General features: G+C 35.2%; 1 protein-coding gene across 1 annotated transcript; it reads left to right on the top strand.

The window, feature by feature from the left end:
• Nucleotides 1-594: 594 nt before the first annotated feature.
• LOC125889194 (heat shock protein beta-7-like) lies at nucleotides 595-14,480 on the top strand. Its single transcript, XM_049576980.1, has 3 exons — nucleotides 595-841; nucleotides 10,901-11,058; nucleotides 14,289-14,480. Exons 1-3 carry the CDS (start codon nucleotides 595-597, stop codon nucleotides 14,478-14,480), a joined length of 597 nt encoding a protein of 198 aa, XP_049432937.1.
• The last annotated feature ends 1,237 nt before the right edge of the window (nucleotides 14,481-15,717 follow it).

The raw sequence follows: 15,717 nt of genomic DNA on the forward strand, positions 1-15,717 counted from the left end.
GATTTTGGCCTTGAATTTGTTCCCTCAGGAAGCACTCTCCATTTCAGATTTGAACTTTAGAGTGTATCTGTTATTCCATTAGCAGGTTTGCAAAACTTAAATGGACAATTTTCTCTTGCATTATTGATAAAGTGTTCATATTGTGCGCTCGGTCAGTCTAACGGACGACCTGACCACTCCACCACTCTGCTATTTCTGACCACATGCCGGAGGCCTCTCCAAGTGGCCGCATTCAGCCTTATCTCTGCTGTGTGTCTGAATAAGAAGGGGTCTCCACTCCTTATCAGTTTGTCCGTTACATTCCTGGCACCAGCGGTTGGACAAACTGCCATTTATGGCTAAAGGAAGAACACTATAGAGCCCACGCTGTGCTCCACTGACCCACAATGCACCAGGACTTTATAAAAACCCACAGCATAGACCCCTGGACAGAGAGAGAGAGGTTAATAGCTTTTTGGTAAACCACTTCTGTGACTGTATTTTGTCAGTATTTATTCTGAGGAGGCTTCGAATTAGAGCACAGGTCTTGTTTTCTGAGGCTGAGGCATATTGAGAGTGGGAGTGTGTTTTCCATCTGTGTGCGTATTCTCTGCCATGGCATCGCTAACATCCTCCAGCCGCAGATCCTCCTCATCCTACCGCTCATCATCACGGTACAGCACCTCCAGCTCCTATCGGTCAGAGGGCTCACTGGGCGGATCATCCGATTCTCTGGATCCCCTTTTCGAGCCATTTCTTGACTCTACTGATCACTCCAGTCTGTTTGGAGAAGAAAGCTCCGGGGGAACCAGCTGTTTGACCCCCTTCAGCAGCTACAGCAGATCCTCCTATGGACACACCGGTAAGGGGAATTGACTGCTGCTGAGCTCCGTCTTCATTACCTACTTTGACATACTATACTATGACTTTTTTTGACATGCTATACTATGACTTCTTTGATATACTATACTATGACCATTTTAACATGTTATACTATGACTTTTTTGATGTACTATAATATGACCTTTTTAACATGTTATACTATGATCTTTTTGACATGCTATACTATGACTTTTTTTGACATACTATACTATGACTTTTTTAACATGTTATACTATGATCTTTTTGACATGCTATACTATGACTTTTTTTGACATACTATACTATGACCTTTTTAACATGTTATACTATGATCTTTTTGACATGCTATACTATGACTTTTTTTGACATACTATACTATGACCTTTTTAACATGTTATACTATGATCTTTTTGACATGCTATACTATGACTTTTTTTGACATACTATACTATGACTTTTTTGACATACTATACTATGACTTTTTTGACATGCTATATTATGACTTTTTTGACATGCTATACTATGACTCTTTTTACATGCTATATTATGACTTTTTGACATACTATACTATGACTTTTTTGACAAACTATATTATGACTTTTTTGACATGCTATACTATGACTCTTTTTACATACTATATTATGACTTTTTGACATACTATACTATGACTTTTTTGACATGCTATATTATGACTTTTTTGACATGCTATACTATGACTCTTTTTACATACTATATTATGACTTTTTGACATACTATACTATGACTTTTTTGACAAACTATACTATGACTCTTTTTACATACTATATTATGACTTTTTGACATACTATACTATGACTTTTTTGACATACTATATTATGACTTTTTCAACATGCTATATTATGACGTTTTTGACATATGATACTATGACTTTTTTGACATGCTATACTATGACTTTTTTGACATACTGTACTATGACTTTTTTGACATGCTATATTATGACTTTTTTTACATGCTATATTATGACTTTTTTGACATACTATACTATGACTTTTTTGACATGCTATATTATGACTTTTTTGACAAACTATACTATGACTTTTTTGACATACTATACTATGGCTTTTTTGACATGCTATATTATGACTTTTTTGACATACTATACTATGACTTTTTTGACATGCTATACTATGATTTTTTTGACATACTATACTATGACTTTTTTGACAGACTATATTATGGCTTTTTTGACATACTATACTATGACTCTTTTGACATACTGCTGCCATCATTAGTCATTAGTCATACTTCTACTGTTATTATACACATGACTATTGTCACACATGTATACTGCCAGATATTAATACATACTTTCAACATACTGTACCACAGTAGCCAGAACTATAACTATAATATTATTACTTTCAGTAATGTTGTTGTAAGCTACTGTCATTACCTGCATCTCTCTCTCTCTCTCTCTCTCTCTCTCTCTCTCTCTCTCTCTGTCTCACTGTGTCATACGGATTACTGTTAATTTATTATGCTGATCTGTTCTGTACGACACCTATTGCACGTCTGTCCGTCCTGGAAGAGGGATCCCTCCTCAGTTGCTCTTCCTGAGGTTTCTACCATTTTTTTCCCCGTTAAAGGGTTTTTTGGGGAGTTTTTCCTGATCAGCTGTGAGGGTCATAAGGACAGAGGGATGTCGTATGCTGTAAAGCCCTGTGAGGCAAATTGTGATTTGTGATATTGGGCTTTATAAATAAAATTGAATTGAATTGATACTATATTATGGCTTTTTTGACATACTATACTATGAATTTTTTTTGACAAGTTACGCTATGACTTTTTGACATACTATACTATACTATACTATGACTTTTTTGACATTCTGTACTATGACTCTTGACATGCTATACTCTGACTTTTTGACATATGATACTATGACCTGTTTTTTGACATATCACACTATTCCTTGTTTGACATGCTATACTGTCACTTTTTTTCCAGACATGCTGTACTGTGACCTTTTTCTACATACTATACTATGACTTTTTCATGATGATCTACGTAGAAGATGTGGAAATAAAGAAACACCATTGTTCTTGTATTGCAGGGTAGAGGCTATTAGTCCGAATATTATACAGTAAGTATGATAAAGAAAAATGTAAGTTCAGACTGTTCTAACACAGCCAGAATTTGTTGCTTGGCTTACATATTTAATCGTATTCAGACAGTATATTTTCATTTTAAACATTACAATATAATGTTAAAAGTAAAAGTAAATGTAATGCCACCCTGGATAATGTTGGCTGTGGTGAATTTCTTGTTTTTCCTTTGTAAAAATGTTACATAAGAGAGGTTTAATGATCCTTCCCAGCATCATCATGCTCAATATCTCCACTGGGGCAGTTGAGCTTTAGTGCCACGCTCATGGGTACCTTGGTAGCATTTCTTGAGGCATAGTGTAGAGCCTTTTTCATTCACTTTCTCCCCCAGCAGGAAGGAGGCATTAGTATCTCACATTACAGCAGTGGGTTGATTGAAAGAAAAATGCCACAGAGAAGAAAAAGACCTGCGGCTCAGAGAGAGTAATGAGCCAGAGTCGTAAGAGCTTGTGTGCTCTCTGTGAGAAAAAGAGTCTGTATGGCTCCAGACATTGTCTACTGGGACACATAAAGAACTAATAGGAAGGTGAAAAAAATAAAAGGAAAAGCGGAGTGCTAATATAAAACACAGGAGAGACTATATGGAGCGTTAAAACATTTCTGCTACCGCATAAAGCAGTAGCAACCACAAACTGAAAAAAAAAGGTTTATTACTGGTGTGATGCGAGAGATGAAAGAATAATCAATAATCAGGCTTAAAAATTGATTTCATTTAAACCATATAGAATATTTCAGTACTCAAATGTCAAATAAAATAAAAAAGAAGACTGAGTTTCTTATCAAGAGAAGGTTTGTCTTTTTCCAGACTGGCAGTAAACCACATTTACAGTGAGAACAAAAGCTTGAGTCTCTCATGGTATTTAATGGCCTTTGTTTTTGAGTCTGAACATAAAACACAAAATCACCCCAAACAACTGAGCATTAATACCTGGCTTGACTATATGGCGCTCCAGAGTATAATTATATGTCATAAATAAGGCATCATGAATTACATAATTGTGTGAGGTAGTGAAATTGTAATGAGCAATCATTTGTGAAATTAGCTAAGAAAAATATTATGAAATGTTATTTCATTATTCTTGTTTTCATAATAACAGAGTTTAAATGGAGTTAACTTGACATATGACATGAAAAATATTAAAAAGTCTAAGTATGGCATGTCAAAAAACAAACAAAAAAACCCCCTGCTCTACCATGACTTTTTCAACATACTATACTATGAATTGTTCTGACATACTATACTAAGACATTTTTGACATTGTATACTATGACTTTTTTCGACATACTATACTATGACTTTTTTGACATGCTATACAATAAGTTTTTTCAACATACTGCACTATGAATTTTTTCGACATGCTATACTATGACTTTTTGACATTCTATACAATGACTTTTTTCAACATGCTATATTATGAATTTTTCAGTATATAATACTATGAATTGTTCTGTCATGCAATACTATGACTTTTTTTGACATGCTATACTATGACTTTTTTGACATACTGTAGTATGAATTTTTTCGACATGCTATAGTATGATTTTTTTGACATACTGTACTATGAATTTTTTGACATACTGTACTATGAATTTTTTCGACATGCTATACTATGACTTTTTTGACATGCTATACTATGACTTTTTCAGTATATAATATTATGAATTGTTCTGACATGAAATACTATGCCTTTTTTGACATGCTATACTATGACTTTTTTGACATACTGTACTATGAATTTTTTCGACATGCTATACTATGACTTTTTTGACATGCTATATTATGATTTTTTTCAACATGCTATGCTATGACTTTTTCAGTATATAATACTATGAATTGTTCTGACATGCTATACTATGACTTTTTTTGACATACTATACTATAACTTTTTTGACATGCTATATTATGAATTTTTTCAACATGCTATGCTGTGACTTTTTTGACATGCTATAAAATAAGTTTTTTCAACATACTGTACTTTGAATTTTTTAGACATACTATACTATGACTTTTTTGACATGCTATACTATGACTTTTTCAGCATACTATACTATGAATTGTTCTGACATGCTATACTATGACTTTTTTGACATACTATACTATGACTTTTTCAGCATACTATACTATGAATTGTTCTGACATGCTATACAATGACTTTTTTCAACATGCTATACTAAGAATTTTTTCAACATGCTATACTATGACTTTTTCAGTATATAGTACTATGAATTGTTCTGACGTGCAATGCTATGACTTTTTTCAACATGCTATACTATGACTTTTTTGACATGCTATACAATAAGTTTTTTCAACATACTGTACTATGAATTTTTTCGACATGTTATACTATGACTCTTCCAACATGCTACACAATGACTTTTTTCAACATACTATACTATGAATTTTTTCAACATGTTATACTATGACTCTTCCAACATGCTACACAATGACTTTTTTCAACATACTATACTATGAATTTTTTCGACATGCTATACAATGACTTTTTTCGACATGCCATACTGCAATATTTTTTGACATACTATACTATACTGTGCCTTTTTTCGACATGCTTTTCCATGACTTTTTTTGACATGCTATACTGTGACTTTTTTCGACATGCCATACTGCAACATTTTTTGACATGCTATTCCATGACTTTTTTCGACATGCTATACTATGACTTTTTTTGACATGCCATACTGCAACATTTTTTGACATGCTATACAATGACTTTTTTCGACATGCTGTACTGCAACATTTTTTGACATACTATACTATACTGTGCCTTTTTTCGACATGCTATTCCATGACTTTTTTTCACATGTTATACTGCAGTTTTTTTTGACATGTTATACTATGACTTTTTTTTGATATGCTATACTGCAACATTTTTTGACATGCTATTCTATGACTTTTTTGACATGCTATACTTTAAATTTTTTCGACATGCTAAACTATGACTTTTTTTTTTACATACTATAACATGTATTTTTCCGACTTACTATACCATGATGTTTTTGACATACTATACTATGACTTTTTTGACATGCTATACTATGACTTTCGTCATGCTATACTGTGACTTTTTTTGACATACTATACTATGACTTTTTTTACATGCTATACTATGACTTTCTTCGACATGCTTTGTTTTGACTTTTTTGACAAACTATATTATGACTTCTTTCGACATGCAATACTATGGCATTTTTGATATTTTCTTTCATTTCGTTTTTGTTTTTTGTTTTTTTTGCTTGTTGCTCATCTTTGAGTCTGAGGGTACATGTACAGGCACATTTTTTTGTCCATGTTTGTACACATTCAGAGGTGGAGATAAGTATGCATGTATGTATGTATTTGGACAAAGATGAAAACATAGTTTGGTTTCACTGGGTGTATATATGGTATATATCAAAATAATACCATAATAATATGCAATAATATGCAAATACTGTATGGAATGTAGTTGTAAATGACAAGAATATGACATGAATATATTGCAATAAAAGTATTAATTAAAAAAACTATGACTGAAAACTATTTTTTGACAAATTATTATGAGTTTTTGACATTCTGTGCTATGACTTTTTCGACATGCTATACTTTGACTTTTTTGTACATGCTATACTATGACTTTTTTTAACATGCTATACTATGGCTGTATTGACATGTTATACTGTAACTTTTTCCAGCATGCTATACTATGACTTTTTTTGTAGATGCTATACAATGACTTTTTAAACATGCTATAATATGACTGTTTTGACATTCTATACTGTGACTTTTTTGACATGTTATGTTATAACTTTTTTGACATGCTTTACTATGACTTTTATTGACATCCTACATTATGACTTTTTCCATGCTATACTATGACTTTTTTTTACATGCTCTGCTATGACTTTTTGACATACTCTACTGTGACTTTTTTAACATACTATGCTATGACTTTTTTGACATGCTTTATTGATGGTATGTCGAAAAAGTCATAGTATAGTATGTCAAAAATGTCATTGCATAGCATGAAAATAAAGTCATAGCATTCTATTTCGAAAGTCACAGTATAGTAGTATGTCAAAAAAATCTCATAATATAGTTTGTCAAAAAGTCATAGTACAGCAAGTCGAAAAAAAAGTTATAGTATAGTATGTTGAAAAAAGTCATGGTATTGTATGTTAAAAAAGTCATAGTATAGCATGACGAAAAAATGCATAGCAAAGTATTTAAAAAAAAAGTCATAGATCAGCATGTCAAAAAAAGTCAGTATAGCATGTCAAAAAAGTCATAGGATTGCATGTTGAAAAACTCAAAATATAGTTTGTCAACATAGTCATAGAGGGGTGTCGGTGACTTAGTGGATAGAACAGATCCCCCCCCCCTCCATTTCACGCTTGTCTGTCCTATCAATTAAAGGCTAAAATGCCCCAAAAAATATCTTAAAAAAGTCATGGTACAGAATGTCAAAAAACTCAAAATATAGTTTGTCAAAAAAGTCATTGCATAGAATGTCAAAAAGGTCACAGTATAGCATGTCAACAAAGCCATCATATAGCATGTGGAAAAAATCATAGTATAGCATGTCGAAAAAGTTGCATTATAGTATGTAAAAATAGTCAAAGTACAGTATGTCAAAATGAGTCATAGTATAGCATGCTGAAAAAGTCATAGTATAGCATGTCAAAAAAGTCAAAGTATAGCATGTCAAAAAAGTCAGACTGTTCATTGTGCTCATGTGCTGATTGTTACCCTGATGAAGGTCCTCTGAACGAAAGCTTGGTTCATTAAAAATACTTGCACTGATCCAAGTGTGCAGATACTCTTTTCTACAGAAGTTTGACACACCTTGGCATTTTCTGGTCGTGAGAGTGGTGATTTGCTCCTAGATTTCCCATAGTTTAGCATGTTAAAAAGTCATAGTATGGCGTGGCAAAAAAAATCATAGTATAGCATTGCGAGAAAAAAAAGTCATAGTATAGCATTTCAAAAAACTCAAAATACGGTATGTCGAAAAAAGTAACAGTAAACCATGTCAAAAAAGTCATTGTATAGCATGTAAAAAAAAGTCATAATATAGTATGTTGAAAAAAGTCATAGTGTAGCATGTCAAAAAAGCCATAATATAGCATGACGAAAAAAGGCATAATGTCAAAAGAAAGTCAAAGTATAGCATGTCGAAAAAGGTCATAGTATAGCATGTCACAAAAATCATGATATAACATGTCGAAAAACTCATAGTATAGTATGTCAAGAAAGTCATAGTATAGCATGTTGAAAAAAGTAATGGTAAAGCATGTCAAAAAGTCATTATATAGCATGTTGATACAAGTCATAGTATAGCATGTTAAAAAAGTCATACTATAGCATGTCAAAAAAGTCAAATTATGGTATGTCAAAAAGTCATTGTAAAGTATGTCAAAAAAAAGTAATAGTAAACCATGTCAAAAAACTCAAGTATAGTATGTTGAAAAAAGTCATGGTGTAGTTTGTTTAAAAAAAAAGCCATAATATAGCATGACAAAAAAGGCATAATGTAAAAAAAAAAAAGTCATAGTATAGCATGTCAGAAAAGGTCATAATATAGCATGTCACAAAACTCATAGTATAACATGTCGAAAAAGTCATAGTATAGTTTGTCAAGAAAGTCATGGTATAACATGTCAAAAAACTCACAGTATAGCATGTCAAAAAAGTCATGGTATAGTTTGCTAAGAAAGTAATAGTGTAGCATGTCAAAAAAGCCATAATATAGCATGACGAAAAAAGTCATAATATGGCATGACGAAAAAAGGCATAATGTCAAAAGAAAGTCAAAGTATAGCATGTCGAAAAAGGTCATAGTATAGCATGTCACAAAAGTCATGATATAACATGTCGAAAAACTCATAGTATAGTTGTCAGGAAAGTCATAGTATAGCATGTCAAAAAACTCATAGTATAGCATGTTGAAAAAAGTAATGGTAAAGCAGGTCAAGAAAGTCATAGTATAGAATGTCAAAAAACTCATAGTCTAGCATGTTGAAGGAAGTCATACTATAGCACGTCAAAAAAGACAGAATATTGGATGTCGAAAAAGAGTCATAGTATAGTATGTCAAAAAAATCACTGTATAGCATGTCAAAAAGTCATTGTGAAGTATGTCGAAAAAAACCCTCATAATATAGTTTGTCAAAAAAGTCACAGTATAGCACATCAAAAAAGTCATAGTATAGTATGCTGAGAAACGTCATGGTATAGTATGTTAAAGAAGTCCTAGTACTGCATGACAAAAGAAGTCATAGTATAGTATGTCAAAAAAATCATTCTATAGTGTGTCGAAAAAAGCCATAGTATAGCTTGTCAGAAAGTCATAGTAAAGCATGTAAAAAAAGTCATAATATAGTATGTTGAAAAAGGTCATCGTGTAGCATGTCAAAAAAGCCATAATATAGCATGACGAAAAAAGGCATAATGTCAAAAGAAAGTCAGAGTATAGCATGTCGAAAAAGGTCATATTATAGCATGTCAGAAAAGTCATAGTATAGCATGTTGAAAAGTCATAGTATAACATGTTGAAAAACTCAAAATATAGTTTGTCAAAAAACTTATTGTATAGCATGTCAAAAAACCAAAAATATAGTTTTTCAAAAAAGTCATAGCATGGCATGTCGAAAAAGTCAAAATATAGTATGCTGAAAAAAGTAATAGTAAACCATGTAAAAAAAAAAGTCATAGTATAGCATGTCAAAAAAGTCATAGTATAGTATGTTGCAAAAAGTCATGGTATAGTATGTTAAAAAAGTCATAATATAGCATGACAAAAAGGCATAGCATAGCATGTAAAAAAAAAGCCATAGTATAGCATGTCACTAAAACTCAAAATGTAGTTTGTCAAAAAAGTCATGGTATAGCATGTCAAAAAGGTCACAGTACAGCATGTCAACAAAATCATAGTATAGCACGTGGAAAAAAGTCATAGTATAGCATGTTGAAAAAGTCATATTGTAGTATGTAAAAATAGTCAAAGTATAGTATGTCAAAAAAGTCATGGTTATAGTATAGTATGTTAAAAAAAAGTCACAGTATAGCATGTCAAAAAAGTCATAGTATAGTATGTTGAGAAATGTCATGGTATTGTATGTTAAAGAAGTCCTAGTATAGCATGATAAAAAAAATTCATAGCATCGTATGTAAAAAAAAAAAAAAGTCATACTATAGTATGTCGAAAAAAGCCATACTTTAGCATGCCAGAAAAGTCATAATATAGCATGTTGAAGAACTCAAAATATAGTTTGTCAAAAAAGTCATCGTAACCATGTCAAAAAGCTGACAGTACAGCATGTTAAAAATAAGTCATAGTGTAGCATGTCAAAAAAGTCATTGTAAGCATGTCGAAAAAATTCACAATTTAGCATGTCATAAAGTGAAAGTCTATCATATCTAAAAAAAAGTCAAAGTATAGCATGTCAAAAAAGTTATAGAGATGTATGTCAAAAAAGTTATAGTATATTATGACAAAAAAAGTCATTGTATAGCATGTCATAGTAGGCATGTCAAAGAAAGTAATAGTATGGCATGCCAATAAGGTCATAGTACTGTACGTCAAAAAAAGTCATAGTATTGCATGTCCAGGAAAGTCATCGTAAGTCGAAAACTGTTAAAAAAAAAAAAATTGCATGTGGGGGGAAAAAATCATATTATAGTATGCCAATAAAAGTCAGAGTTTGCCTAAGTAAATAAAAAAAAATAAAATAACTTATAGAATCAAAAGTCGAACAACTCTTGACAGGTCAACCATAGCATGTTGAAAAAAATTGAATTGTATAATATTTCATTCAAAGTACCCTCATTTACATATATTTCTACATGCATGAGATGAAATGTTTCCCGACCATGTTAACATGGTTTCACAGCTCCAGACTCTTGTGTTGTGTTTCTGCAGCTCCTGTAGGCGCTGTGACAGGACGACAGAGCAGCACAGGTGGAGGAGTGCAATGTCTGGGAGACAGCTACTTCATGTCAGCTGATGTCAGCCAGTTTGAGCCGCATGATGTGGTAGTGATGGCCTACAACCACCATGTTGTCATTCACGCTCAGAAGGTGTGTGTGTGTGTGTGTGTGTATGAGGTTATGTCTGTACAGCTATCATTGTGAGGACGAGTCCCTTTTTTTTAACCTCTGGAGTCAGGACCATTCTTCAAAGTGAGGACATTTAGGCTGGTCCTCATTTTTTTCACTTTAATGGCCTCCAGAGGTTTTAAATGCTTGTCTCGCAGTTTCAGACAGGAGATCATGTGCTTCTGTGTGTGTCTGTAATCCAGATGAACAAACTTTTTGCTCGCTATTGCCTCTTCTGACACTTTTGAGAAAATGCACCAGAGAAACTTAAAGGGGAACACCACCTAAATTAAATATTGAAATATGTTATTTCCTAGGAAAGTCCAATCAATATTTGTAGACCAAGCCAAATGACCTCATTCTATTTTAGTGTTCTCAGTTCTGAAACAGAAAATGTGCCCATATTCTCAGATCATTCCCCTGGGTACTCTCAGTGTCATCTATAACATCTTTCCCTATTCACCGTCTGTAGAGCAGCTCCAAACATTATACCCTGTGATGTTATTTAGAACTTCATTTTTTGGATTTGGGAGAGAGTTGTTCATTTTTACTAATATTTTTGGACTCTCTTTGACCACATTAGGCCCGTTTCCACCGCAGGAACTTCGGGGTAATTTTACAGGGCCGGGGCCGTTGGTGCGTGTCTCCACCGCAGGAACCACCCCCGAGGGACAGAGTTCCAGAACTTTTTCGGGGACTAAACAAGTCCCTGCTTCGGAGTAGGTACTCAGAACGGCCCTGAAAGACTCCTGGCTGGGGCTTGGGGTTTACTTGGTGCTGATTGGATATACTCAAGGCGGGATGTGACGTCAACAGAAAGCAACAAAATAGCCGGCATTTTTAAAACTCAGCAGACAAGGGTTAGCTCGTTCATATAGCTTCCGCCGCCATGTAAAAAAACTCACTAAATGGCCCATGAAAAAATTATTCTTTCCAGCGGATATCTTAGTTAGAACATGATTGAGCTAGCAAAGCAGTTTTGTGTTGCTATGTGCGGTATTTATTCAGTTTTGGGAAAACACGATGTCTAGAAAGCATCAGTGGCTGCAGCTGACAGGGACAGCTAACAGCAGCAGCAAAGCTAACATCAGGACGTCATCTGTTAAAAGCCTCCTATTGTCAGATATGACATGAAACTACTCCAGTTAGCTCAATCATGTTATAACTAAGACATCCGCTGGAAAAAATATTTTTTTCACGGGCCATTTATTGAGTTACTGAGTTATTACAGACACTGCTATCGACTAACGGCGTCCCTACGTCACCCCGGTCAAAATGGTCGCGCAACGATCACGTCACATCCAGAGGCAGCCCGTAACTTTACAGGAACCTTCATCGTACTCCGCTCTCTCAGTGGAGACACGGCGGTTGAGAGGGCCAAGCGAGAGGACGTTCCTGTAGTAGTTCCTGCCCCCCAAATAGTACCAGGAACTTCTTCATTGGAAACGGGCCTACTGATAACCCATTTTGAAAATGGGTGTTCCTCTTTAAACCATAGATACAGACAATCACAAGGTTTATTGAGTGAAATGAAATACATCATACGAAACTTCATGCTGGGCAATAAAATATACTTTTGAAAAATACTTTTAATACACACCCTCATAAGTACAACACACCTCTGCAAATGTATTTTAGATTGATCTGTATCGTTAACAGAACTTAACATCTTTAAATGAACTGACCATTTTCATGCAGAATACATCCAGATAATCGGTGCAAAACCTCACAATAATATTCAGACCAGCAAGAATCATCAACCAGATATGCTTAAAGACATTATTATAATAACATTTATGCTGCTCACACTAATATTACAAATGCAACAGCAGCTGCCACATACCGATTAGTCATTTAAATGGTTTGTTAATCAACTGAAATAATTTATCAGAGTTTTTGATGAGTCATTGCTAAATCCATTTATCAAGTAAAAATCCCACGTCTTATATTAAATAATACTTCCAGTTTCTTAAGTCTGTGGATTTACTCCGTTTCTCTATTAAACATGATTATAAATTCATATATTAGAAAGAAAAATAAAAAATTGTATCATCACCAAAAATGAGGCATTACTGGTAGACATTTCACAAGGTCAAAAGCCATAAAGGTTCCACTAAATTAATCTGTAGTGAAAATATCACCATGGCACGGTGGTGCAGTGGTTAGCAACGTCACTTCACAGCAAGAGGGTTCCTGGCTCGAACCCAGGGTTGGGGGTTTAAACCTCGAGGTGTGGGAGCCCTTCTGTTTAGAGTTTGCATGTTCTCCCTGTGTCAGCGTGGGTTTCCTCCAGGTGCTCCAGCTTCCTCCCACAGTCCAAAGACATGCAGGTTAATTGGTGACTCTAAATTGTCCGTAGGTGTGAATGTGAGTGTGAATGGTTGTCTGTCTCTATGTGTCAGCCCTGTGATAGTCTGGTGACCTGTCCAGTGTCAGCGGGGATAGGCTCCGGCCCCCCTGCAACCCCTAGCAGGATAAGCAGGTAAGAAAATGAATGAATGAATGAATGAATGAAAATAGCATTGGCTGCAGCACTACTCTACATATCATTGCATGTATATATTAATATCAGTGTTTTCTCATAAACAAACAGTGACTTATCAGATCTACAATAAACACAGGATCAAACTGTATCACCTCCATCATGTCAGACTCAGACATGTTCTGTCAGTTCTCCAGAGAAGCTGCAGCTTGCTTGTCTGCCTCCTCTCTTTCCCTCCACCCTCACAGTTTGACATTAATCATGTTTAAATTGTGGGTGAGTGGAGGAGGAAGGAGTGAGAGCCTCTGCTGCGGTGCAGGAAGATCACTTTAACAGGGGTCAGCACACAAATTGGCAAAAACCCACGACCGTTCAACTCCCCTTACAGGCCTGTAACAGAGGAAAAAAATCTTCAGAGAGAGCTAGTCAGTGTTCATTTCTCTCCTCCTTTCCTCCCTTTTCTCTCGTTCTCCACCAGCTGAGCAGCGCTGACCTCTCCACCCTTCTCTCCATCACTGCTTCTCACCCTCTTTTCTCGCCCTCGCACCTCTCTTCACCCTGTTGCTCTTCTCACTTTCTCCTCCCGTCCTCCAGTGTTCGACGACCTTTCTTTTCATCATCTTTTCCTCCCTCTGTTTACCCCCCCTCCAACAGCTGTCCCCTCCATCTACAGATAAATGCCTCCATCCACAGCTCTATCTTTCTTTAACCTTCTGTTTATGTCCTTCAGGTACTGGATGATGGAAGTGTCAGTGACACATTTACCCACAAGTCCCTGTTTCCAGAGGATATGGACCCGTTGTCTGTCAGTGGGACCCTTAACCCTGATGGTACCCTTGTGGTGAGGGTCCGCCGGACCACAGCGCTGGGTGGGCTGGAGCCCCCGGGTGTCCCCACCTACTGCAGTGAAGCTCACCTTTGACTTGTGGCCTCATAGGTTTTTTTTTTTTTTTTTTACAGTTCTCAGCTGTTGAAGTATTATCATTTTAATAAAGTGTTGTAGGTGAGGTAGACTCACTGACCTATCAAGCTGACACTGGAATTCAAATGAATGATCTGTACGTATTATATAATATAATAGTAATAGTTATTTTTGTCCATTTGCTCAGTGTATTGCTCCATGGTAACATATCTCAACAGCTTTTGGCCAGATTGCCATTATATTTAATTTAATATTTAACATTAATTTAAACTATGGAATTTATCCTCCTTTTTTATTTTCATCTTGTAAATTCCTGGTGCAAACGAAGTCTTTTTCGGCCATGCAATAGATGTTGTTACACAAAGTCTTCAATAAACTTTTGTTCATCATAATGGTGTTTTGTTTAATGTGACGTTGTCCCCACTCCATCAATGGTCACAGGAGCCAGACAGAGGAAGCTGTTAGAAGTTAAATCGCTGTCTGGCTGGATTTGAATCAAACAGAGATGTGATCAGCCCACACAGTCCAACACTCAGGGTGAATTTATTTGACCTGAAACACCTTCTACTTTAATTTAAATCTTGAGTCAGCAGATTTCAGTCTGCGGAGTGTTTCTCATCAGGAATAAATGGGTGGATATTAGCAGCATTGGCTCTGACAACAACCAGACACTTGTCCTGGGCCAAATGAGATAATTGGACTGACGTGAGGCTTTGAACAGATGCAAAATGAAATCTCATGCCTGTCACCACTCATCACCTCTACCTGTGTCTGCGTCCTCTCCCTACCTGTGGGGGTCCATGATTCCTTAAATGTAACCCTCAAACCATATTGATGGTGTACACACAACATACAGAACTCTGACACAATGGCTCCTGGCATAAAAGAATAACATTATAAATTACTCAGACAGAGGCAAGACAGCCTTCAAGAAGAACCTTAATTAAATGTATTATTATGCAATAACACAATAACATAACTAGGGGTGACCCCGAATAGTCGATGATTCAGTGATTTGATTCAGAGAAGTCTGGTTCGACTGCCAGTCTCACTGTCGAATTGTCACAAAATGTGGTTATGAAACAAGACCGTACCATTCTGACTATATGGGGGTGTCAGTAGGCATAATCATTACTACGCATGAATAAATCACCCAGTTGCTCGATCCAAATCAGCGGAGGTGAGTGAGTGCGCTGCAGGACCATCAGAGCAGCATCGAGGCCTACGGTGATTAATG

Source organism: Epinephelus fuscoguttatus, linkage group LG5 (assembly GCF_011397635.1).
Source record: "Epinephelus fuscoguttatus linkage group LG5, E.fuscoguttatus.final_Chr_v1".
Taxonomy (NCBI): domain Eukaryota; kingdom Metazoa; phylum Chordata; class Actinopteri; order Perciformes; family Serranidae; genus Epinephelus; species Epinephelus fuscoguttatus.